The following is a 23,905-nucleotide window of genomic DNA, read 5'->3' on the forward strand; positions in this document are numbered from 1 at the left end:
ACTCCCACCACCATGCTTGACTGTAGGCAGGACACACTTCTCATTGTACTCCTCGCTTGGTATCCAGCACACACACTTTATACCATCTGAACCAAATATGTTTATCTTGGTCTCATCAGCCAACTGGACATGGTTCCAGTAATCCATGTCCTTAGTTTGCTTGTCTTCAGCAAACTGTTTGCAGGCTTTCTTGTGCATCATCTTTAGAAGAGGCTTCCTTCTGGGACAACAACCATACAGGCCCATTTGATGCAGTGTGCGGCGTGTGGTCTGAGCACTGACAGGCGGACCACCACCCCTGTAACCTCTGCAGCAATGCTGGCAGCACTCATGTGTCTAATTTGAACAGACAACCTCTGGATATGACGCTGAACACGTGCACTCAACTTCTTTGGTAGGCCATGGTGAGGCTTGTTCTGAGTGGAAGCTGTCTTGTTAAACCTTTTATAGCCTCGGCCATCTTTATCTAGAGCAACAATTTTCTTTTTTTCAGATCCCCAGAGAATTCTCTGCCATGAGGAGCCATGTTGAACTTCCAGTGACTAGTATGAGAGAGTGTGTGAGAGATAACACCAAATGTAACACACCTGCTCCCCTTCACACCTGAGACCTTGTAACACTAATGAGTCACATGACAGCGGGGAGGGAAAAATGGCTTATTTGGCACAATTTGGCCATTTTCACTTAGGGGTGTACTCACTTTTCTTACCAGCATTTTAGATATTAATGGCTGTGTGTTGTTATTTTAGAGGCACAGCAAATTTACACTTATACGAGTTGCACACTGACTACTTTATCAAAGTGTCAGATCCTCAGTGTTGTCCCATGGAAAGATATATTAAAATATTTACAAAAATATGGAGGATGTACTTACTTTTGTGGTATACTGTAATATATAAAAGTTAAAATTGCCCTTTTCCAAGAAGATAAAAAAATTAAAACGGTGAAGAAATTTCTATTGCTTGGCCAATGTGCTAAAACGCCAGGTAAAAGCCAAAATAAATCAAAATGGCATAATTGGGGTTTGTAGTCACCTTTTTCTCCTTCCAAAAATGGAATAAATTGAGATTAGAACGTTGTATGGACCCCAAAATGTAAATAATAAAAATTACAGCTGACGGCAGAAAAATACAAAGTCTGATCCAACTTTATAAGCTAAAAAAATCAAAAATCTAGCTTTTGGACAGTGTGGAGGACTAACCGAAAGCAAATTGTCCCTGGGACTTCTCCTCGGGGGCCGGTCTAAATCTGGAGCCGACCCTGGAAGATCCACTGCACAATAACTTCTGCAAAAAGACATGTGAGATCTAAATGTTTACTAGACCCCCCCAGATGAAAACCTGGATGGGTGTAGTTTGTGAAATGGGGGCACCTCTCGGGGATTTTTGCTCTACTAACCCCTCGGGCTTGGCAAATGCATTGTGACCCTTGTGAAAACCCAAGATTTGGGGCAAGAAACATTTGTCATTTTTTAGTTTCCTTGCCCCATATGATAACATTGTATCCCACACCTGTGTCCACGAGGCCAATCCTCGCTGCCTCCGTAAGGGGTTAAACGGCGTGGTTGCTTACTTAATTCTCTACACGTTACCTGAATGGACCCAGATCTTTCCAACCTGCTGAAATCAGATCAGCGAAACATTTCACAGCATTGTCACTGAAGATCTGTAACCTCTTCTCCGTAGTTCACCTAATGATATGCTATCAGCCTTTTCTTACAAGTACTTGCAGCCATACCGTGGCACGCGTCCAAGGACACATTCTCAGACAGGCATCCACCATGGCGAATGTTCGGCAACAAGCACCTCCTGAACAGACGTCACCCGTGAATATCGCCTTTGTTCATAGATTTCGCATGAAAACTGACAGTATAGATCCATGGTGGTTGCAAGCTGCTTAAAATATACTGATAAACCAGGTTCTAGTGGAAATAACAGAATGGGGTTCCCAAAATTAAGGTTTTTTTTTTCTTTTTACTGTAAACTAAAAGCAGCGCCTCTATAGGCTGTATGTGGTATGGCAGTCAGCTCACGTGGATAGGGATGAGCTGCAATGCCAGACACCGTCCAAGGAGCAGATCGACCCTTCCTACTGTTTCTCCACAAATCCGTTATCATAGGCATAAAATGGGATTCCCAACAATCAGACAAATGGTTGAATATCAGAATAATGATCTCGGTATATATTTTGCTACTGATTGAATAATTTGCTATGGACACTCCTTCGTTTTAATCGTTTCATCTTTGTGCAGACAACAGGGAACGTTCTCCAGTAACGTCTGCTATACAATAATGGTAATATATTTTCTCTCTCTTTCTCTCTTTTTCTCTTTCTGTTCATTCCTCTGGCCCATCCGTTTTCCTTCACTCCTTCCTTCTTTTCTCTTTTTTTTTTTGTTCCCTCTTTCTTTTTCCTTTTTCAGGCCTTTCATCTTTTTTTTGTCTTTCCCTCGTTTCCCCCCTCATCCTTCCTTTGTTTCCCCCCTCATCCTTCCTTTGTTTCCCCCCTCATCCTTCCTTTGTTTCCCCCCTCGTCCTTCCTTTGTTTCCCCCCTCGTCCTTCCTTTGTTTCCCCCCTCGTCCTTCCTTTGTTTCCCCCCTCGTCCTTCCTTTGTTTCCCCCCTCGTCCTTCCTTTGTTTCCCCCCTCATCCTTCCTTTGTTTCCCCCCTCGTCCTTCCTTTGTTTCCCCCCTCGTCCTTCCTTTGTTTCCCCCCTCGTCCTTCCTTCGTTTTTCCCCTCGTCCTTCCTTCGTTTCCCCCCTCATCCTTCCTTCGTTTCCCCCCTTGTCCTTCCTTCGTTTCCCCCCTCATCCTTCCTTCGTTTTTCCCCTTGTCCTTCCTTCGTTTCCCCCCTCATCCTTCCTTCGTTTCCCCCCTTGTCCTTCCTTCGTTTCCCCCTTCATCCTTCCTTCGTTTTTCCCCTCATCCTTCCTTCGTTTCCCCCCTCATCCTTCATTCGTTTCCCCCCTTGTCCTTCCTTCATTTCCCCCCCTTGTCCTTCCTTCATTTCCCCCCTCATCCTTCCTTCGTTTCCCCCCTCGTCCTTCCTTCATTTCACTTGTTTCCCAATCCTTCCCTTGTCTCTTCCCTTGTCTCTTCCCTTGTCTCTTCCCTTGTCTCTTCCCTTGTCTTTTCCCTTGTCTCTTCCCTTGTCTCTTCCCTTGTCTCTTCCCTGGTCTCTTCCCTGGTCTCTTCCCTGGTCTCTTCCCTGGTCTCTTCCCTTGTCCTTCCCTTTGTCCTTCCCTCTTCTCCCTCCCCTTTGTCCTCCCATCTCCTCCCTCCCCCTCGTCTCCCTCCCCCTCGTCTCCCTCCCCCTCGTCTCCCTCCCCCTCGTCTCCCTCCCCCACGTCTCCCTCCCCCACGTCTCCCTCCCCCACGTCTCCCTCCCCCTCGTCTCCCTCCCCCTCGTCTCCCTCTCTCTCGTCTCCCTCTCTCTCGTCTCCCTCTCCCTCGTCTCCCTCCCTCTCTTCTCCCTCCCTCTCTTCTCCCTCCCCTCTTCTCCCTCCCCTGGTCTCCCTCCCCTGGTCTCCCTCCCCTGGTCTCCCTCCCCTCTACTCCCTCCCCTCTCCTCCCTCCCCTCTACCCCCTCCCCTCTACCCCCTCCCCTCTCCTCCCTCCCCTTTACCCCCTCCCCTCGTCTCCCTCCCCTCGTCTCCCTCCCCTCGTCTCCCTCCCCTCGTCTCCCTCCCCTCGTCTCCCTCCCCTCCCCTCCCTCTCACGTACACCCCATGGTTCTTTTACACAGGGCTTCTTATACACAATCACAATCCGCTTAGGACGTCCATTTCTAATTATCTGACTGTCAGTAGAAGTTGTATGATAATAATGCAATGAATCCATATTTTGTGCAGGATGGATCATGTTTTACTGCAGTTCATACATGTGTAGCACGCGTCAGTCATCCTAGCAGTGGTGAAGTCATCAAACCTTTTAGATATTTGATCAAATGCTCTAAAACTGTTGTAAATGTTTCTTGTCCGGCTGTGGTTGTTTTCTTAGACATTCTTCTCTGTGAGCGGTATTTACAGATGGTCACTTCAGAAATGTACATTCTTCTCAGGTTCTGTAAGGCTGTGCCGCACTATGCATCAAGTTATATCTGATGGGGCATTTTACAGGGGTATTTTCTCTTCAGAATGAAAATATGATTTCCCAATATATTTCTGTGTATTACTTCTTTGTGATATTCACAATATTCGTCATCCATTAGTAAATTGTGTGTTTTACTTCCATTTGAGTAAAACCTTTACATAGTCTCTCTTCCCTCGTCTCCCTTCCCTCATCTCTGTTCCCTCTTCTTCCCTCATCCCCCTTCCCTCGTCCCCCTTCCCTCGTCCCCCTTCCCTCGTCTCCCTCCCCTCGTCTCCCTCCCCTCGTCTCCGTCCCCTCGTCTCCGTCCCCTCGTCTCCCTCCCCTCGTCTCCCTCCCCTCGTCTCCCTGCCCTCGTCTCCCTGCCCTCGTCTCCCTCCCCTCGTCTCCCTTTCCTCGTCTCCTTCCCCTCGTCTCCCTGCCCTCGTCTCCCTGCCCTCGTCTCCCTGCCCTCGTCTCCCTTTCCTCGTCTCCCTTTCCTCGTCTCCCTTTCCTCGTCTCCCTTTCCTCGTCTCCCTTTCCTCGTCTCCCTTTCCTCGTCTCCCTTTCCTCGTCTCCCTGCCCTCGTCTCCCTGCCCTCGTCTCCCTGCCCTCGTCTCCCTCCCCTCGTCTCCCTTTCCTCGTCTCCTTCCCCTCGTCTCCCTCCCCTCGTCTCCCTTTCCTCGTCTCCCTTTCCTCGTCTCCCTCCCCTCGTCTCCCTCCCCTCGTCTCCCTCCCCTCGTCTCCCTCCCCTCGTCTCCTTCCCCTCGTCTCCCTCCCCTCGTCTCCCTCCCCTCGTCTCCCTCCCCTCGTCTCCCTCCCCTCGTCTCCCTCCCCTCGTCTCCTCCCCCTCGTCTTCCTCCCCCTTGTCTCCCTCCCCCTCGTCTCCCTCCCCCTCGTCTCCTCCCCCTCGTCTCCTTCCCCTCGTCTCCCTCCCCTCGTCTCCCTCCCCTCGTCTCCCTCCCCTCGTCTCCCTCCCCTCGTCTCCCTCCCCTCGTCTCCCTCCCCTCGTCTCCCTGCCCTCGTCTCCCTCCCCTCGTCTCCCTGCCCTCGTCTCCCTTTCCTCGTCTCCCTTTCCTCGTCTCCCTTTCCTCGTCTCCCTTTCCTCGTCTCCCTTTCCTCGTCTCCCTGCCCTCGTCTCCCTCCCCTCGTCTCCCTGCCCTCGTCTCCCTCCCCTCGTCTCCCTGCCCTCGTCTCCCTGCCCTCGTCTCCCTGCCCTCGTCTCCCTGCCCTCGTCTCCCTGCCCTCGTCTCCCTGCCCTCGTCTCCCTGCCCTCGTCTCCCTGCCCTCGTCTCCCTGCCCTCGTCTCCCTCCCCTCGTCTCCCTGCCCTCGTCTCCCTTTCCTCGTCTCCCTGCCCTCGTCTCCCTGCCCTCGTCTCCCTGCCCTCGTCTCCCTGCCCTCGTCTCCCTTTCCTCGTCTCCCTTTCCTCGTCTGCCTCCCCTCGTCTCCCTTTCCTCGTCTCCTTCCCCTCGTCTCCCTCCCCTCGTCTCCCTCCCCTCGTCTCCCTTTCCTCGTCTCCCTCCCCTCGTCTCCCTCCCCTCGTCTCCCTCCCCTCGTCTCCCTCCCCTCGTCTCCCTCCCCTCGTCTCCCTCCCCTCGTCTCCTTCCCCTCGTCTCCCTCCCCCTCGTCTCCCTCCCCCTCGTCTCCCTCCCCCTCGTCTCCCTCCCCCTCGTCTCCCCCCCCCTCGTCTCCTTCCCCTCGTCTCCCTCCCCTCGTCTCCTTCCCCTCGTCTCCCTCCCCTCGTCTCCCTCCCCTCGTCTCCCTCCCCTCGTCTCCCTCCCCTCGTCTCCCTCCCCTCGTCTCCCTCCCCTCGTCTCCCTCCCCTCGTCTCCCTCCCCTCGTCTCCCTGCCCTCGTCTCCCTCCCCTCGCCTCCCTCCCCTCGCCTCCCTCCCCTCGCCTCCCTCCCCTCGTCTCCCTCCCCTCGTCTCCCTCCTCTCGTCTCCCTGCCCTCGTCTCCCTCCCCTCGTCTCCCTCCCCTCGTCTCCCTCCCCTCGTCTGCCTCCCCTCGTCTGCCTCCCCTCGTCTGCCTCCCCTCGTCTCCCTTTCCTCGTCTCCCTGCCCTCGTCTCCCTGCCCTCGTCTCCCTTTCCTCGTCTCCCTTTCCTCGTCTCCCTTTCCTCGTCTCCCTGCCCTCGTCTCCCTCCCCTCGTCTCCCTGCCCTCGTCTCCCTCCCCTCGTCTCCCTCCCCTCGTCTCCCTCCCCTCGTCTCCCTCCCCTCGTCTCCCTGCCCTCGTCTCCCTGCCCTCGTCTCCCTCCCCTCGTCTCCCTCCCCTCGTCTCCCTCCCCTCGTCTCCCTCCCCTCGTCTCCCTGCCCTCGTCTCCCTGCCCTCGTCTCCCTCCCCTCGTCTCCCTCCCCTCGTCTCCCTGCCCTCGTCTCCCTTTCCTAGTCTCCCTGCCCTCGTCTCCCTTTCCTCGTCTCCCTTTCCTCGTCTCCCTCCCCTCGTCTCCCTCCCCTCGTCTCCCTCCCCTCGTCTCCCTCCCCTCGTCTCCCTCCCCTCGTCTCCCTCCCCTCGTCTCCCTGCCCTCGTCTCCCTGCCCTCGTCTCCCTCCCCTCGTCTCCCTCCCCTCGTCTCCCTGCCCTCGTCTCCCTGCCCTCGTCTCCCTCCCCTCGTCTCCCTCCCCTCGTCTCCCTCCCCTCGCCTCCCTCCCCTCGCCTCCCTCCCCTCGTCTCCCTCCCCTCGTCTCCCTCCCCTCGTCTCCCTCCCCTCGTCTCCCTCCTCTCGTTTCCCTGCCCTCGTCTCCCCTCGTCTCCCTCCCCTCGTCTCCCTCCCCTCGTCTCCCTCCCCTCGTCTCCCTCCCCTCGTCTGCCTCCCTTCGTCTCCCTTTCCTCGTCTCCCTGCCCTCGTCTCCCTCCTCTCGTCTCCCTCCCCTCGTCTCCCTCCTCTCGTCTCCCTGCCCTCGTCTCCCCTCGTCTCCCTCCCCTCGTCTCCCTCCCCTCGTCTCCCTCCCCTCGTCTCCCTCCCCTCGTCTCCCTCCCCTCGTCTCCCTTTCCTCGTCTCCCTTTCCTCGTCTCCCTTTCCTCGTCTCCCTGCCCTCGTCTCCCTGCCCTCGTCTCCCTCCCCTCGTCTCCCTCCCCTCGTCTCCCTGCCCTCGTCTCCCTGCCCTCGTCTCCCTCCCCTCGTCTCCCTGCCCTCGTCTCCCTGCCCTCGTCTCCCTGCCCTCGTCTCCCTCCCCTCGTCTCCCTGCCCTCGTCTCCCTTTCCTCGTCTCCCTTTCCTCGTCTCCCTTTCCTCGTCTCCCTTTCCTCGTCTCCCTTTCCTCGTCTCCCTTTCCTCGTCTCCCTCCCCTCGTCTCCCTCCCCTCGTCTCCCTGCCCTCGTCTCCCTCCCCTCGTCTCCCTGCCCTCGTCTCCCTGCCCTCGTCTCCCTCCCCTCGTCTCCCTGCCCTCGTCTCCCTGCCCTCGTCTCCCTGCCCTCGTCTCCCTCCCCTCGTCTCCCTTTCCTCGTCTCCCTTTCCTCGTCTCCCTGCCCTCTTCTCCCTCCCCTCGTCTCCCTCCCCTCGTCTCCCTGCCCTCGTCTCCCTTTCCTCGTCTCCCTTTCCTCGTCTCCCTTTCCTCGTCTCCCTGCCCTCGTCTCCCTGCCCTCGTCTCCCTTTCCTCGTCTCCCTTTCCTCGTCTCCCTTTCCTCGTCTGCCTCCCCTCGTCTCCCTCCCCTAGTCTCCCTCCCCTCGTCTCCCTCTCCTCGTCTCCCTTTCCTCGTCTCCCTCCCCTCGTCTCCCTTTCCTCGTCTCCCTTTCCTCGTCTCCCTTTCCTCGTCTCCCTTTCCTCGTCTCCCTTTCCTCGTCTCCCTTTCCTCGTCTCCCTTTCCTCGTCTCCCTTTCCTCGTCTCCCTTTCCTCGTCTCCCTTTCCTCGTCTCCCTCCCCTCGTCTCCCTCCCCTCGTCTCCCTCCCCTCGTCTCCCTCCCCTCGTCTCCCTCCCCTCGTCTCCCTTTCCTCGTCTCCCTTTCCTCGTCTCCCTTTCCTCGTCTCCCTTTCCTTGTCTCCCTTTCCTCGTCTCTCGACCCTATATGTGATAAATATACGAGTTCTTGACTTGACTGTTAGGCTGTGTGCACACATTGCGTTTTTGTCGCTTTTGTTAATGCGTTTTTCAGTGCCCAAAACTGCAAGCAAGTCCTCAATATTATGTCCTCAGTATAGCTATGTAATGCATATGGCAATCTCCGGCAATCCCATCGAAAATTAATCCAATGTCGCCATATGAGCCTTGATCTGGAGGCAGTGGGGCTGCAATTGGCAATTTACCACTTTTCCTGTGCAATCTTTTCCGTGGATTTCCCTTGGTAATCCATATTTTTTGAAGAGTGCCAAAGCAACAATCCCTTAAAAAGCTTCTTCACTTTCAGGAAATGAATGTCCTTGGCTGTAAGTTTTTACGAAGAAACAAAAGCCCTTTACTCGCTGATTGGCTGACGTCATGTCGCCAGATACTGCGAGCATTGATTGAAACTAGTTAGTGGACCTGAGAAAGGTGATATCACAGGTGACAGTCATGTGGTTTCTGGCCATAGAAGGTCACAGCGTCTGACTGCACAGAATGCCTCCTGACTTTCTATTGTTCCTGCTGTCAGTATTTATTGGTCTAGGTGGCTTTCCTGCTGAATTCATCGCTCTCCCTTTTGGGTTCAGCAGAAGCTCATCTTCCACCCAGCTGCTGATCATCAGCATTATCTTGCTGCTTAACTACCCCTCCCTTCTTTCCTTGGACAGGTGCATGTGATATTCTTCAATTTATTCAAGCCCTGGGTGCAAGCAGGTGGCTTGTACTCCTCTGTAGTATCGTTGCAGAAAGCTCTGCTGAACTTCTACCTGAGTCATTTAATGATATGTAGTTCATGCATTGTCCCTGTGTGTCCCCCTTGTGTCTTCTTTAGTGTTTAGTGGGGTTGACGAAGAGCTCATCCCATCTGTTTAATATTTAGGGCCCAGCATGAAGGATACCTAGGGTCAGGTAAGTGTGGAGCCTATCTAGGGTGGTGAGGGACCCCAGGGACCAGCAGTAGGTTTGGTCAGGGGTCACCATCTTCCCTTTCCCTAGACACAGGGTTTCCCTTTCCTTCTTTTTCACCGGGCGCTTGGTACTTCCCTATACTTAGCGTGACAGGTGAGATCCTTTCATAATAACCTGCAGTCCGAGATATTTAATTACTGAAAGGGAAGATCCCCTTTAAGGCTTCCGAACCTATATACCTAATAACCTTCCAATGTGAATGGGGGCCTGCTAACTCCTTTCTCCCCGCCGATGTTTTTAGGGGAGCTATCATTTCATCTAAATATTCATGTGTATCGGGGCGTCTGGAGAGAGCAGTCACCGAAGGGCTCATTCAGACTACATTTTCTTTTGCGTAGGAGCACTATCCATGTTTGTCATGGGGTGCACTCACACCAATGATAGTGAATGGGGCCTTGACATGTTCGCGATTTTTCACAGATCGCACAAAATCGTGTCGACACGTCATCCAGTATTGATCCGAGATGATCTGTGACACAATGCTTAATCTTGGCTCTTTATGTTGGGGTGCTCCAGCCATACTAATTAGAGTTGAGCGGACTTCTAATTATCCGGGTCCGGCGGATCCGTTGCGGGTTGGAACAGAAGTCCGTATCCGATCCGGAACCCGGACACATGGAAGTGAATGGGGAGCGGATCCGGGACGAGAGAGAGAGAGATATATATGTGTGTATATATATATATATAATATATTTTATTTTTATATATATATATATATATATATATATATATATATATATATAATATATTTTATTTATATATATATATATATATATATATATATATATTTTATTTATATATATATATATATATATATATATTTATTTAGAAAACGCAGATCTGTACAATGGTGCCATAGACCTAGTAATGATATATTATTGTCGCTGTGTTTCTTCTTCCAGCAATGGAGTCTGTGCCTCCGGAGACGAGAAAACCTAAAGGAGCGGAGTCGGAGTTTATCCCTGTGCCCAGCCCAAGGAACTTATCAGCACTGAAGATGTATAGTCCGGTGCATCACGACACGCGGGAGCCAAGGTAAATGTGTACGGCGTCCTATTTTAGGTGCGCTCAAAACTAAAAAGCGCTCATTATTGTGTCAGCGTTCGGCAGCAACATTTTGCATATGAAAGAATCCAGAAAAATGCTGCCCCTCTATGACCTGGTGGTAATAGTGGAGCTAGATTGGCAGGTCTGACCTTGGCATATATGGAGAGAAGGTATGCACAGCAGTGACTATGTAAGGGGAATACATGTAATAGCAGAAACTGCTGTGTGAATACTGGCCTGAAAAATACATTAGCTATATGTGAGAATGAAAATAGGACAGTGGAATCTGCATTACTGCCATGAACTAAAGAATAAAGAGAAATTTAGCTACTGAATTGATCAATACAACAGAGCCCCAACACCGCGTCACGGTATTCTCTTACATTGGGGTCCCTAGCTAATGTGTGTCCTCTTTAGTCCTCTCTAATTTAGTCCCCTTGCACTGTCACTGGTGTGCAGCCCTTCTCTCTATATAAGTTCACAGAAAAAACTCACCAAAAATAAAGCCAACAGCCAAGAAGATGGTCAGATAATGGCAAGAGCACATGCAAGATGCATACGGTCCCCCATGATAAAGGTTGAAATTTCACAGGTGCAGAATGCCTATAAAACAACCACCCTCAGCCTAATATGTCAGGAGGGGGAGGTTGCCGGCATAAAACTGCACACTAATAAGATCCAATATAGGGCGTCAGTCACACAGATACCTGCAATGCACAGTGTCCAGGCAAAGCCTATTGATCACGCCATTCTATTAGGTCAGGCGGGCTGCCCAGCACCTTAAAGGTGCACTGGCACAATGGCCAAACACCCCAGGGGACCGGCTGGATCCTGCAGAATTATGCGATTAATAAAATGCCATTATCTGACCATTTTCTTGGCTGTTGGCTTTATTTTTAGTGAGTTTTTTCTGTGAACTAATTTTGATTATGTCCTTGATGAGCTTTCTTCTCTCCATTTAGTGAAGTTTTTTAGAGTTTTTGCACCCAGTTCAGACTCAGAATGGAGTTCCAAATGTTATTTCTTAATTTGTTTCTAGTCTTTTGTTTGTGAACCCTCCCCAACCACACCTATTGCCTGTCCACATTATACGCATATATAGCCTGGGTCTCAGCTTCCCATACACGGTAAGTTTTTTAACTGCATGAGAGGACACACATTAGCTAGGGACCCCAATGTAAGAGAACACCGTGATGAGGTGTTGGGGCTCTGTTGCATTGATCAATTCAATAGTTAAATTTCTCTTGATTCATATGTTCATGGCAGTAATGCAGATTCCACTGTCATATTTTCACTCTTACATATAGCTATTGGATTTTTCATGTCAGTATTCACACAGCAGTTTCTGCTATTACATGTATTCCCCTTACATAGTCACTTGTGTGCAGCCCTTCTTTCTATATAGTGACCTTTTTTTAGGTTTTTGGACCCAGTTCAGACTAAAGGCCCCGTTACACGCAACGACGTATCTAACAATATGTCGTCGGGGTCACGGAATTCGTGACGCACATCTGGCCTTGTTAGCGACGTCATTGCGTGTGACACCTATGAGCGAGTGCTAACGATCAAAAATACTCACCAAATCGTTGATCGTTGACACGTCGTTCATTTTCAAAAAATCGTTGCTCTTTCTGGACGCAGGTTGTTTATCGTTCCTGAGGCAGCACACATCGCTACGTGTGACACCCCGGGAACGACGAAGAACAGCGTTCCTGCGTCCTGCCGGCAACGAGGTGGGCGTGTCGTTAATGCGCTGGTCTCCGCCCCTCCGCTTCTATTGGCGGGCCGCTGTATGACGTCGCTGTGACGGAGCAGGAACCTCCCCCTTAAAAAAGAGGTTGTTCACCGCCCACAGCGGCGTCGCTAGGAAGGTAAGTACGTGTGATGGGGCCTAGCGATATTGTGCACCACGGGCAGCGATTTGCCCGTGACGCACAAACGACAGGGGCGGGTGCGATCACTACTGATGTCGCTGTGTGTAAAGCCCCCTTTAGAATGGTGTTCCAGACGTTATTTCTTAATTTGACCTTGGCGTATGGACGCCGCACCCCCTGGTGGTCATCCCCTGCGCAGCAGCATGCCACTGACCATAGACGTGCAGCAATTCTCTGAAGCTTCCCGGAAACCCTCCTTCATTTGTGAGTCTCGTAGAGAGACATGAGCATGGCTGAGATATAAGCCGTCCGCTGATTATTCCGGGAGGACGAGGGTTCGCAGCTCATCTACAATAGATGACTCCTAGAAAACGAAATGCGATTGGCAAGGAAACTTTTCTTTTTACGGTGAACTTTTAATACCGCGCTTTGCTAATGGAACAATTGGCTTAGCCCCAAGTTGCCTACTTAATATGTAAAGCAGGCGTAGGGAACATGACGGCACATGGCTCGCCGGGATAAGAGGCACGCAGCTGTCATGTGATTGGCTCATACTGAATAAATATTTTCTTGCTCTTCACACAGCGGCAGGCCGGATTCTCATCACAACCCCGACCATCCCACCACCGGCGCCCTTGAAGGGGGGCAGCACGACCTGGCGGCATTGTCACAGGAGCTGGATTATCTAAGACAAAGCAATAAGAAGGTACAGGCCACGCTGGCGCTACTTTGCTCACACACCGCGAGCCCGGTCTGGACGTGCGCTTTACTTCTCTGTCTAAAGTGGAAACACAATTGCATTTTTTACACAATTTTTTTTATGCATTTCGGCTCCCTCTATGGGGCTTTTATGCAATCTCGCCGGGATAATTAATCTCCATTTTTGGTTTTGGTCTCTGTATATAGAAGATGTGAGCAATCCATACTGCTCTCCCATTGGTATACAATGCATGTATCAGTGACACAATACGTATTACACAGAATTCTCCCCGTCTGTCCTGAGAGCACCAAGACTAGGATCGTTTACATCTGTGTATAATGAATTATTAATAAAGAGCTGGTGGAATTCATCACTGCGAGAGTCAAGCCGAACATGATAGAGCTGGTGGCAGGGATGTCGTCCAGTTTGGCTGCCATGTGATTATAATGGTGAAACCCTGGATTAAGGATTAGTGATGAGCGGGCACTACCATGCTCAGGTTCTCAGTACCCATAACTAGTGGTCAGTGGGCACTACCATGCTCAGGTTCTCAGTACCCATAACTAGTGGTCAGTGGGCACTACCATGCTCAGGTTCTCAGTACCCATAACTAGTGGTCAGTGGGCACTACGGTGCTCGGGTGCTTGGTAACTCGTAACTAATGATGAACGGGCACTACCATGCTCAGGGGCTATGTACTCGTAACTAGTGATGAGCGGGCACTACCATGCTCAGGTGCTATGTACTCGTAACTAGTGATGAGTGGGCACTATTGTGTTCGGGTGCTCGGTACTCGGAACTAGTAATGAGCGGGCACTACCATGCTCAGGTGCTCGGTACTGGTAACTTGCGATGAGCGGGCACTACCATGCTCAGGTGCTCGGTACTGGTAACTTGCGATGAGCGGGCACTACCATGCTCGGGTGCTCAGTTCTTGTAACTAGTGATGAGTGAGCACTACCATGCTCGGGTGCTCGGTACTCGTAACTACTAGTGATGAGCGGGCACTACCATGCTCGGGTGCTCTGTACTCGTAACTAGTGATGAGCGGGCACTACCATGCTCGGGTGCTCTGTACTCGTAACTAGTGATGAGCGAGCACTACCATGCTCAGGTGCTCGGTATTTGTAACTAGTGATGAGTGAGCACTGCCATGCTCGGGTGCTCTGTACTCGTAACTAGTGATGAGCGGGCACTACCATGCTCAGGTCTCGAAACTAGTGATGAGTGGGCACTACCATGCTCGGGTGCTCAGTACTCTTAACTAGTGATGAGTGGGCACTACCATGCTCGGGTGCTCAGTACTCGGAACTAGTGATGAGCGGGCACTACCATGCTCGGGTGCTCGGTACTTGTAACTAGTGATTAGTGGGAACTACCATGCTCAGGGGCTCAGTACTCGTAACTAGTGATGAGCGGGCACTACCATGCTCAGGCGCTCAGTACTCGTAACTAGTGATGAGCGGGCACTACCATGCTCGGGTGCTCGGTACTTGTAACTAGTGATGAGCGGGCACTACCATGCTCGGGTGCTCAGTACTCGTAACTAGTGATGAGTGGGCACTACCATGCTCGGGTGCTCAGTACTCGTAACTAGTCATGAGCGAGCACTACCATGCTCGGGTGCTCAGTACTCGTAACTAGTGATGAGCGGGCACTACTATGCTCGGGTGCTCAGTACTCGTAACTAGTGATGAGTGGGCACTACCATGCTCGGGTGCTCAGTACTGGTAACTAGTGATGAGCGAGCACTACCATGCTCAGGTGCTCTGTACTTGTAACTAGTGATGAGCGGGCACTACCATGTTCGGGTGCTCAGTACTCGTAACTAGTGATGAGCGGGCACTACCATGCTCGGGTGCTCAGTACTCGTAACTAGTCATGAGCGAGCACTACCATGCTCGGGTGCTCAGTACTCGTAACTAGTGATGAGCGGGCACTACTATGCTCGGGTGCTCAGTACTCGTAACTAGTGATGAGTGGGCACTACCATGCTCGGGTGCTCAGTACTGGTAACTAGTGATGAGCGAGCACTACCATGCTCAGGTGCTCTGTACTTGTAACTAGTGATGAGCGGGCACTACCATGTTCGGGTGCTCAGTACTCGTAACTAGTGATGAGCGGGCACTACCATGCTCGGGTGCTCAGTACTCGTAACTAGTGATGAGCGAGCACTACCATGCTCGGGTGCTCAGTACTCGTAACTAGTGATGAGCGAGCACTACCATGCTCGGGTGCTCAGTACTCGTAACTAGTGATGAGCGGGCACTACCATGCTCGGGTGCTCAGTACTCGTAACTAGTGATGAGCGGGCACTACCATGCTCGGGTGCTCTGTACTTGTAACTAGTGATGAGCGGGCACTACCATGCTCGGGTGCTCAGTACTCGTAACTAGTGATGAGTGGGCACTACCATGCTCAGGTGCTCTGTACTCGTAACTAGTGATGAGCGGGCACTACCATGCTCAGGTGCTCAGTACTCGTAACTAGTGATGAGTGGGCACTACCATGCTCAGGTGCTCTGTACTTGTAACTAGTGATGAGCGGGCACTACCATGCTCGGGTGCTCAGTACTCGTAACTAGTGATGAGTGGGCACTACCATGCTCAGGTGCTCAGTACTCGTAACTAGTGATGAGCGGGCACTACCATGCTCGGGTGCTCAGTACTCGTAACTAGTCATGAGCGAGCACTACCATGCTCGGGTGCTCAGTACTCGTAACTAGTGATGAGCGGGCACTACTATGCTCGGGTGCTCAGTACTCGTAACTAGTGATGAGTGGGCACTACCATGCTCGGGTGCTCAGTACTGGTAACTAGTGATGAGCGAGCACTACCATGCTCAGGTGCTCTGTACTTGTAACTAGTGATGAGCGGGCACTACCATGTTCGGGTGCTCAGTACTCGTAACTAGTGATGAGCGGGCACTACCATGCTCGGGTGCTCAGTACTCGTAACTAGTGATGAGCGAGCACTACCATGCTCGGGTGCTCAGTACTCGTAACTAGTGATGAGCGAGCACTACCATGCTCGGGTGCTCAGTACTCGTAACTAGTGATGAGCGGGCACTACCATGCTCGGGTGCTCAGTACTCGTAACTAGTGATGAGCGGGCACTACCATGCTCGGGTGCTCTGTACTTGTAACTAGTGATGAGCGGGCACTACCATGCTCGGGTGCTCAGTACTCGTAACTAGTGATGAGTGGGCACTACCATGCTCAGGTGCTCTGTACTCGTAACTAGTGATGAGCGGGCACTACCATGCTCAGGTGCTCAGTACTCGTAACTAGTGATGAGTGGGCACTACCATGCTCAGGTGCTCTGTACTTGTAACTAGTGATGAGCGGGCACTACCATGCTCGGGTGCTCAGTACTCGTAACTAGTGATGAGCGGGCACTACCATGCTCGGGTGCTCAGTACTCGTAACTAGTGATGAGCGGGCACTACCATGCTCGGGTGCTCAGTACTCGTAACTAGTGATGAGCGGGCACTACCATGCTCGGGTGCTCAGTACTCGTAACTAGTGATGAGCGGGCACTACCATGCTCGGTACATATTAGTAACCAGCAGTCGGACGCTCAGACAGGGGCGACTCGTGTACGGAGTATAATGGAAGTCATCGGGAACCTCAAGCATTTACCCAGAAGATCCCCATTGACTCTCATTATACTCGGTACACTAGTCTAATCCGTCCGAGCATCCGACTGCTTGTTACAAGCATCTGAGTATGGTAATTCTCGCTCATCGCTATTATGGATCAATCACCACCTTCCTTAAGCGTAATGTTGACCGTTAAAATTAATTTACTTTACTTTTTTAGCGCCCCCCCCCACAATCTTTTATTTTTGTTTATTTTGTTTATTTTTTATTTTATTATTCTTTTATTACTTTGCTATGTTTGTTTAAGCAGCATGACCCTTATCATTACAGGAAACTCACATGCATGGCAGTCCGGCACGCCCCCCCTCCTCTGACACCTCACTGTCAATTTACAATCTCTACTGAGCCTCGTTGGGGTCGGACAGCTCTTTGGGCTTAGCTACATGACTAAAGGGGGCGTTACACGCAGCGATATCGCTAGCGAGCATACCCGCCCCCGTCGTTTGTGCGTCACGGGGAAATCACTGCCCGTGGCGCACAATATCGTTAGGAGCCGTCACACATACTTACCTGCCTAGCGACGTCGCTGTGGCCGGTGATCCGCCTCCTTTCTAAGGGGGCGTTTCGTGCGGCGTCACAGCGACGTCACACAGCAGGTGTCCAATATAAGTGGAGGGGCGGAGATGAGCGGCCAAACATCCCGCCCACCTCCTTCCTTCCTCATTGCCGGCAGCTGCATGTAAGCTGTAGTTTATCGTTCCCGAGGTGTCACACGTAGAGAGACGCACAACCTGCATCCTTAAGAATCAACGATTTTTTAGTGAACGACGTGTCAACGATGGACGATTTGGTGAGAATTTTCCATCGTTAGCGGCCGCTCGTTGGTGTCACACGCAACGACATCGCTAACGATGCCAGATGTGCGTCACGGAATCCGTGACCCCTGCGATATATCGTTAGATACATCGTTACGTGTAACGGGGCCTTTACCCTAAAAACTCTGATTGTGTCAGAACGGCTGCAGCCAGTAATCTAAGTGATGCATTGTTGGATTCAGAGTCTCTTTGCCTACAATATGCTGCTCTCAGAAGAGGTTGCAAAAACCTGTTGACAAATTCCCTTTAAGAGAACCCTTACATGTCAGTGCCCTTTTGCACCGTTAAACCACATGCAAACATCCTGGTCCTGCTGGGGTAGTGGCCGTCCGGACCATTGTCCATATATGCATGATATAATGTAGATGGAGTGTAAAGTGCAGCTTAGCAATACATTTGTGGAAATATAGAATGTTTCACAGCCAGGAAACAATGCTTCCAGAAGCCACTGATGTCATACCGGGCTGTCCTTCTTACCTGACCGTGGTAAAAGCAAACACATAATGCTTTCCTAGATCTGTCACACGCTTGACGCGATTACTTGACTGTGTCAAAAACAGCTTCATTATTGGGCCGTTTCTGCTCGCTGGGAATACATGCATGTGACCTCTGGGTATAATGACAGACTGATACCGGAATATGTCAACATCCCTGACAATAATGACCCAGGGCAATAATTAATGTGAGAGCCGCTCATTACTTAGCATTATAGCGCATGATAAAGCTTAAAACCAGGCGAAACGACGACACACGGATCCCGGGATAAGCTATTTTAAGATTGTAGCTATCTTTTTCACACGCGTTATGACCCATGTTTAGAAGAACGGACAAAAAAGTCTATTTAAAGATATTTAGTTTCTTTCCAACTTCCTACCACCTTTTTTTTTTTTTCTTACCCTGAAGGGGTTAACCCATCTGGGGTCCCACTGGTGGACACAAATGGAAGAGGCCCCCCCCTGTACAAGACCAGTATATGGGCCCTTTGCAGTCCACTAGGTCACCATAATGCAAAATTCCACCTGCTTTGGAGGTGGTAGTGGCCCCCTACCTCCTGGGCCCCTGCGCGGCTGCACATGTTGCACCCCTGATCTGTCCGTCCCTGGCAGGACCACAGGGACCCCAGTGGGAATGAAGGGAATGCAGCACTGAAGCAAGATTCTTTTCACACAGTGGCACATTCAGTCATACAATCTTCAGAAGCCGCAGTGTGCAAGGGAACTACAGCACAACAATATTTAAGCGAAGCGAGGGTTTGTGCTGTGCAGAGAAACTACAGCACAGCTCTATTCTTGAAAAGCAGATGCAGCATTGTGCAAGGGACTACAGTGCAAAACTTTTTGATTTACTAATTATAAAGTTTACAATTTTATTGGAGGGTTTTTTATGTTAGACTGCCTATTCTTACCTCATCATTGCTGATGTTTCCAGTATAATATAGAATGGCCGGGTGGACAGCAGTGTGAGCAGCCTCGTCTTACCTCAACACTTAAGCTATCTTCAGTGTTAGATCACATGGTAGACAGCAGGGTGAGCAGCTTCTTTTTACCTCAGCACCTAAGCTATCTTCAGTATTGGATCCCATAGTAGACAGCATTGTGAGCAGCCTCTCCTTACCTCAGCACCTAAGCTATCTTCAGTATTAGATCACATGGTAGACAGCAGGGTGAGCAGCCTCTTCTTAACTCAGCACCTAAGCTATCTTCAGTATTAGATCACATGGTAGACAGCAGGGTGAGCAGCCTCTTCTTACTTCAGCAGCTGGGCTATCTCCAGTATTCGACCACATGGACATGGTAAACAGCAGTGTGACCATTTTTTTCTTACCTCAGCACCTCTATCTCCAGTATTAGATCATATGGACACTGTAGACAGTGTGAGCAGTTTCCTCTTAAGTCCTCACCTCTGCTATCTCCAGTATTATATCACATTAACATGGTAAATCGCAGTCTGATCAGTTTCTTTTAACCTCAACACATCTGCTATTTCCAGTATTAGGTCACATGAGCATGGTAGAGAGCAGTGTGAGCAGCCTCTTCTTACTTCAGCACCTCTGCTATCTCCAATATTAGATCACATTGACATGGTAAACCGAAGTGTGACCATTTTTTTTTCTTACCTCAGCACCTCTATCTCCAGTATTAGATCACATGGACGGTAGACAGCAGTGTGAGCAGCCTCCTCTTACCTCAGCACCTCTGCTATCTCCAATATTAGATCTCTTAGACATGATAGACAGCAGTGTGCGCAACCACCTCTTATTTCAACACCTCTGCTATGTCCAGTATTAGATCACATTGACATAGTTGACAGCAGTGTGATCAGTCTCTTCTTACTTCAGCACCTCTACTAAAGGTACGTCCAGTATTAGATCACATGGTCATGGTAGACAGCAGTGTGAGCAGCCTCTTCTTACCTCAGGACCTTTAGTGTCTCCAGTACCATATCAGAATATTCACTAGGAACACATCTTCCTATACATGGTGACAGGGGTTGAACCTCCCACTGCACATGCTCAGTGGCTTCTGCCCCATTAACATTCTAGGACAGGTTTCTGTTATTGTAATATGACAGTAGTCCTTTTAATTCTTTAGTCATAATAAGTGTGATTTGCTAATTGAAGATAATTGATTATTTATTCATGATTTTTTTTTCTATTCCCCGTGAGAACATTTAAGAAATTATTCAAAACCACATTTTTGACCTTTTTTGATTTTTGTTTGTTTTGCTCCTGGATTTGGTTTACACATACTGACCAAAAATCTGACGTGTGAAAGTGGCGTTTACGGGGTTGCCCAATACTGATTAGGATAGATCATCAATAACTGCTCAGCTCCCGATCACCTCTAGAGGAGGTAGGCTGCAGTACCTGAGAATGGCCACTACATGGTGTACAGCGCTGTTCTGTACATCCAGCCACTTCAGGAGCGGAGAATAAATGATTCTAAAGCCTGCTTTACACGCGTCGATATGTTGTGCCATCGCACCCGCCCCCATCGTTTGTGGGGCACGGGCAATTTGTTGCCTGTGTCGCACAAAGTTGGTAACCCCCTGTCACACGTACTTACCTCCCGGACGACGTTGCTGTGGGCGGCGAACATCCTCTTCCTGAAGGGGGAGGGACGTTCAGCATCACAGCGACATCACACAGCGGCCGCCCAATAGAAGCGGAGGGGTGGAGAGGAGCGGCCGTAACATCCCGCCCACCTCCTTCCTTCCGCATTGACGGAGGACGCAGGTAAGCTGTGTTCATCGTTCCCGAGGTGTCACACGGAGCGATGTGTGCTGCCTTGGGAATAATGAACAACTGGCATCCAGGAAATTGATCAATATTTTGAAAATGAGCGAAGTGTCAACGAGAACGATCACACGCTACAATATGTCAAACGATGCCGGATGTGCGTCACTAACGACATGACCCCGACGACTTATTATTTGATATATTGTAGCGTGTAACGTGCCCTTAAAGCGGGCTTTACACGCTGCAATTGCGAGCGATGTCAAGCGCGATAGCACCCACCCCCGTCGCACATGCGATATCTGGTGATAGCTGCCGTAGCGAACATTATCGCTACGGCAGCTTCACTCGCACATACCTGGTCGGCAACGTCGTTGTGTCCGCCGAACAATCCCTCCTTCAAGGGGGAGGTGCGTTCAGCGTCACCGTGACGTCATTAAGCGGCCGGCCAATAGAAGCGGAGGGGCGGAGATGAGAGGCCGGAACATGCCACCCACCTCCTTCCTTCCTCATTGTCGGTGGACGCAGGTAAGGAGATGTTTGTTGTTCCTGTGGTGTCACAGATAGCGATGTGTGCTGCCGCAGGAACGACAAACAACATCGTACCGGCAGCAGTAATGACATTATGGAAAGGAGCGGCGTGTCACCGATCAACGATTTTTGACGGTGATCGTCGCTCCTAGGGTTTACACGCTGCGATGTCGGTGCCGGCGCCGGATGTGCGTCACCAACGACGTGACCCTGATGATATATCGTTACCGATGTCGCAACGTGCAAAGCCCGCTTAAGGCTTGGTGATCATTATACGTCCTGGACGACCCCTTTATATTGGGCATGATGCGATGGGTGATGCAATCTATAATGTGGTATGTGCCATTAATCAGCAGATGTCCAGCCGGTGACATCCCCAGAAAGAAACCTCAGCGGGGAGAGAATCCACTTGTCTTTCTCAGATTGACAGGTAGTAAAAAATGTGAATTTCTGTATAATGGCTGCTCCTTGGTTCAGAAATGTTAATATGGCTTTTGAGCAGTCAGAAAGTGTAGGGGCAAAGCCAGATTACCTCAATATTGCAAGTATTCACAATCTGTGCTCCCGGGGAAGCAATAAAAACCTCATCTAGGAAAGCGGCAAGTCGATATCAGGAAGATGACAGCTCGGTCAACATAGCCCTTAATAAGGAACAGCAGATTCTACCACCGATAGAACCTTCTAACCAGTAACGGCTGGTTTCCATGCCAACATGAAACATTAGATAAATAGCCGGAATGTCTACCAGACCGACCAGGGTATCGGGAGGTGAATTGCCCAATTTAATATCAATAATTAATCTATTCTTTGTGACCGCTCTCTGCTTTATTTCCTCATCCTTAATAAAGGAAACGGAAGTTAGAAATTTAAGAGCCTATATCCCTATGATCCAACAGCAACCTATAGGAATAAGCCTCTCGATGACCTCGCTTTATGGCGTCTTTCAATATTTACCTCTGTCATTACTGGGTTGGATTGGTCTAAAGTTTACAATGTCACTCGAGCGCCTCCACCGCCGCCCGCCCGCCTCCACCGTCACCCGCTCGCCTCCACCGCCGCCCGTCCGCCTCCACCGTCGCCCGCCCGGTTCCACCATCGCCCGCCCGCCTCCACCGTCACCCGCCCGCCTCCACCGTCGCCCGCCCGCCTCCACCGTCGCCCGCCCGCCTCCACCGCCGCCCGCCCGCCTCCACCGCCGCCCGCCCGCCTCCACCGTCCCCCGTCTGCCTCCACCGTCCCCCGCCCGCCTCCATCGTCACCCCGCCCGCCCCATACACGTGCACTGCGCACTCAGCTTGGCTGAGCGTGCATGTACAGTCATTGGGGATAGAGGATCAGGCTGACCTTTATTGTCACGGGGACCTTCTAATAAGCATTTTTAATAGCAGAGAAACTAATTAAAACACAAACTTCATTATCCAAGTCTTTTGTTTTCATTTTAATATTGTGACCATAGTTCATTGCTCTCACATTGTGTGTGGTTCCATCGCACTACAGTTTGTAAAGTCATCTTTGAGGTCAACAACCGAAAATGACTAAACCCACTGATGGACTGGTGAAGTACTAAAGCCAGTGCGGTAAATTGGAAATTTTGGATGTTGCCAATCCACACACAAAGGAAAAACCTAATTATAATATGTTAGATACTGCACTTGGGGCTACTCTATACCCCCCCCCCTTTTAGGAACAGATAAAAGCTCAGGCTGCATCCTTGTATAGATGTGGAATGGGCTTACACGCTGCCACGTGTGCACTCAGTTGCGTATATAGAAATCACAGGGCCCCATAGTTAAAGTTCTAATTGGGTGCACTCACCCTCCCCCCCCAAAAAGAGTTATATATATCGCCCCATCAAAGACCCTTATCGTACTCAACAGCTACACCCATGTTGTGGCCATATTGGACTATGATACAATGTGCCCCCCACTCAGTATGGGAGCCCCCTCTCACCTCTACTTAGTATGAGAGCCCCCTCTCACCTCTACTTAATATGGGACCCCCCACACCCTGCCACTGCCACTTAGTATTGGACCACCCCCCCACAACCCACCACTCAGTATGTGAGCGCCCCCCTCACACTTAGTATGGCACCCCCTACAGATCCTTACTTGGTATGGGAGCCTCCATTTTAATATGGAAACCCCCCCCCCCCACAGCCCCTCACACAATATAATGCCCCCACAACTCCCCACTCAGAATAATGTCCCCCACAGCACCACACAGTATTCAAGCCACTATAGCTTCCCACACAGAATGAGGGCTCTGTAGCCCCCCACTCAGTATTTGAGAAACTTATTTCCCCCACTTAGTATTGGATCCCACCATAGCTCACCCCTCAGTATGGGAACACACCCCTCTTAGTATGGGTCCCCACTCAGTATGGGAGCCCCACTTAGTATGGGACTCCCCACAGCCCTCTACCTAATATGTTGGCCCCCACATCCCCCCACACTGTATAATGGCTTTCACAGCCCCTCGCACAATATAATGGCCCCCACATCGCCCTACTCAGTATGCTGGCCCGCGCAGCCCCCCAAATAGAATGAGAACCCTCTCGGCACACCACTCAGTAAGAAGGCCCCCAGCTTCGGCTCACTGATCCCCCATTCCGCTATAGACGTTACACCCCTGGGTGCGCTGCATTGTCAGATTGTACAATTGCATTACAAATAAATCTATATTCCAATCTGATTTCTTTATTATATATTGGCAGTATGTGCCTTTAAGTGTCTGTAAGGTGAGGAATCCACATTTGAGACTTCTTATTAGTACAAACAAGACCACGTGCTCCATGGTACACAATCGAGGTTGCTGTGTGGCTTGTTGTGCATTGTAGTTTACGGGAGCAGCAGAGGCAATTTTATAACTCCTGGTAACTAAAATAGAGTTACTAATTTAGCACCGCTCATTTTTACCTTATATTTTCCAATATGGCACATGTAATGTGTAAAGACTCATGGCACTCCGG

General features: G+C 50.9%; 1 protein-coding gene across 1 annotated transcript in view; it reads left to right on the forward strand.

The window, feature by feature from the left end:
* Positions 1-23,905, forward strand: part of MIPOL1 (mirror-image polydactyly 1) — a 416,191-nt gene that overhangs the window by 140,671 nt on the left and 251,615 nt on the right. Inside the window, exons 4-5 of the mRNA XM_075331008.1 lie at positions 9,978-10,110; positions 12,582-12,702. Of these exons, the coding sequence (XP_075187123.1) occupies positions 9,980-10,110; positions 12,582-12,702 (252 nt within the window). The 5' untranslated portion in view covers positions 9,978-9,979. The remainder of the gene's footprint in view (positions 1-9,977; positions 10,111-12,581; positions 12,703-23,905) is intronic.

Source organism: Anomaloglossus baeobatrachus, chromosome 12, assembly GCF_048569485.1.
Source record: "Anomaloglossus baeobatrachus isolate aAnoBae1 chromosome 12, aAnoBae1.hap1, whole genome shotgun sequence".
Classification (NCBI taxonomy): domain Eukaryota; kingdom Metazoa; phylum Chordata; class Amphibia; order Anura; family Aromobatidae; genus Anomaloglossus; species Anomaloglossus baeobatrachus.